This window comes from Macadamia integrifolia, chromosome 12 (assembly GCF_013358625.1).
Source record: "Macadamia integrifolia cultivar HAES 741 chromosome 12, SCU_Mint_v3, whole genome shotgun sequence".
NCBI lineage: Eukaryota > Viridiplantae > Streptophyta > Magnoliopsida > Proteales > Proteaceae > Macadamia > Macadamia integrifolia.
The window spans coordinates 30509062-30511740 of NC_056568.1; the positions used below are offsets into that span (position 1 = coordinate 30509062).

The 2679-nt window shown below is 39.5% G+C and overlaps 1 protein-coding gene across 1 annotated transcript in view; it reads left to right on the top strand.

The window, feature by feature from the left end:
- The first annotated feature begins 2029 nt into the window (after window positions 1-2029).
- LOC122058142 (protoporphyrinogen oxidase 1, chloroplastic) overlaps window positions 2030-2679 on the top strand; it is a 12895-nt gene continuing 12245 nt past the window's right edge. Inside the window, exons 1-2 of the mRNA XM_042620654.1 lie at window positions 2030-2194; window positions 2287-2580. Of these exons, the coding sequence (XP_042476588.1) occupies window positions 2129-2194; window positions 2287-2580 (360 nt within the window). The 5' untranslated portion in view covers window positions 2030-2128. The remainder of the gene's footprint in view (window positions 2195-2286; window positions 2581-2679) is intronic.

Below are 2679 nucleotides of genomic sequence, written 5' to 3' on the forward strand. Positions count from 1 at the left end.
ATCAATAGCGATTCTTTGGTTTGCACGTGTCATGGACCTGACCAAAGGTACACACCTCGATTGGGGGCTCAGGTTATGGCCGAGCGGACCTGACCGAAGGTCCACACCTCGACTGGGGGCTCAGGCCAAGGCCTAGCAGATCTAGGCGAAGGTCTTCGTCTTGGATAGAACGAAGCCCAAAGCTGCAGGGAGAAGGCCAAAGGAGCATTAAAAAAAAATAGAAAAGCGAGGGAAAGGACGTGGTTACTCCCATTAGAAGGGTTTCCTAGTGGCAGTAAGGGGGCTTCTGATATGCTCAAATTAACCACCCAATGAAGCAAGAATGCGTGGCATCCAAGGGAGGGACACATGGCACCCAACCGAGAGATACCCATTACGACCATGACTCCAAAGATTAAAAGAAGGAGGGGACTTGAGTCCCCCTCAATGAGAGGGGCGCGAGGACCAGAATAGGGAATATTCCCCATGAAGATAGGAAGACGTATCCCATAAGGACTCAGAAAGGGGCAATCCTATAAGAAGGAACCCTAAATGACAGAAGAGGTAGGTCAATACGCTCACACCATTACTCTTGTGAAAACACTATTCTACAAGTCTCTAACTTGGGCGTCGGAGGACTAATCCTGGAGCCACCTCCGGGCCTCTGCCTTCTGTGCTTGTATAGGATCGACACTCAACCTCATACAGATTCTCGACAGTAACACTCATAAATGGAGAATTGGAGATGATTAATCGTTGTTGTCGTCGTGATAGTCGTAATTATAAGGGAAGCTTTAAACCTCTCTTAAACATTCAATTGCATTGGAGAAGATGATTGATTGGGGCTTTTTACAACAAAGGGTAAAATAGTAAGTTTAACCTTCCTCAAGGGTAAACTTGTCATTATGAAATATAAATCATGCCGCATCATCACTTAATGTTTCCCTTAAAACATAATAGAATTAAGTGTAATTTAGTTAACAAAATAGGGGATGTACATAATAATTTTAGAAAAGTATGATGGTATCATATATAAATTGAAAAAACATATAAATTGAAAAAGAAGAAAAAAAAAAAAGATGGTACAAGAAAAATTTCCTTTCTATTTTCATTCACTATCTTTTGTCAATGGACATAGCCTTGCTAGCCAAGAGAAGAAAAGGAAACAAAAAGAAAATATTTTAAAAATTTTGAATTTGAAGAGAGATACAAAAAAACAACAACATTCAAAACATTATCCCAATTTAATGGGGTCGGCTACATCGGGATTTCTAGCAAGAACGAATACAATGATCCATGTAACAAGATTGACGGGTTATCGCTAATTATAATAAGTGTTGACTGTCAACCTAATGCACCACTACAAGTAGTCACAAACTTATAATGATCGACTAAAATAGGTACCGATTGTTTACCTGACGTATCATATAGATCGATCAAGCGAAAACATCCTATATGCATTATGTCCACCACCAAGGATAATTCATCATCCAAATTCATATTGGAAATCAAAATAGAGAGATAGATACATACAAAATCATTGTATAATTATTCCATTGTTGTCTTATTATGTCTTTTACACTTTTTTTTTTAATTATATTTTGGGAAAATTACATGATTATCCACTTTTGAGTTTCCCTTTACAAAATTACCCACAAAAAGTTTTGGTTAATAAAAATACCAAAAATTATGTTTGAGTTTACAAAACTACCCACCCAAAGTTTCAGTTAACAAAAATACCCAAAATCAGGTTTGGGTTTACAAAACTACCCAAAATTGTGATTCTTCATCTTCCACATATAATGTGTATTTTTTTATTACTAAAACTTTGAGTGGGTAGTTTTGTAAACCCAAACTCAATTTTAGATTTTTTTGTTAACTTAAACTTTAAGTGGGTAATTTTGTAAAGAAAAACCTAATTTTGAGTATTTTTATTAACTGAAACTTTTGAAAGGTAATTTTATAAAAAGAAACCAAAAGTTGGTAACCATGTAATTTATCCTTTTGTTTATACCAAAGATTGCCTAAAATGACAACGAGCTACTCGTTTCGTGTCAGAGAGTTTTTGGTTGGAGAGTCTGGACTCTGGAGTCTTCTCCCGTCTCAGGCTCTTCCCGCCCCCTCCCCTTTCTTTCGTTAATTCATCCTTATGGCTACCCTCACAGACTTTTGTCCTTTCACAAGCCGCCATACAGTCCTTAATTCATCCTCAACGGTAACGTCTCTCGACTGTCGTACCTTTTTCTCAAGCTTTCATTTATCTCCTCTCACGCAGAAGTTCTTCAAAAATCATACAATCGACTACAGACGTTCGATATTTCGATGCTTGGTAGCAAAGGAATCCACCATTATCCTCGGAAGGCTGATGGTGACAAATCCAATGGTTATTCTGTGGACTGTGTCGTTGTTGGGGCTGGCATCAGCGGTCTCTGCGTCGCGCAAGCTCTTGTGACGAAGCACCCCGAAATTGCCAGTGAGGTTATGGTGACGGAAGCCAAAGACCGTGTTGGAGGGAACATTTTGACGGTGGAGAGGGACGGTTACCTCTGGGAAGAAGGCCCCAACAGTTTCCAGCCCTCTGATGCCATGCTCACGTTGGCGGTACGCGTGTCAAGCTTGAGTTTTCTCCTTTCTATTTTTCTTTTCATCGCCTTTTTCTTCTGGTGTTAACTTCCTTTCGCGTCTCCCCCCCACCCCCAC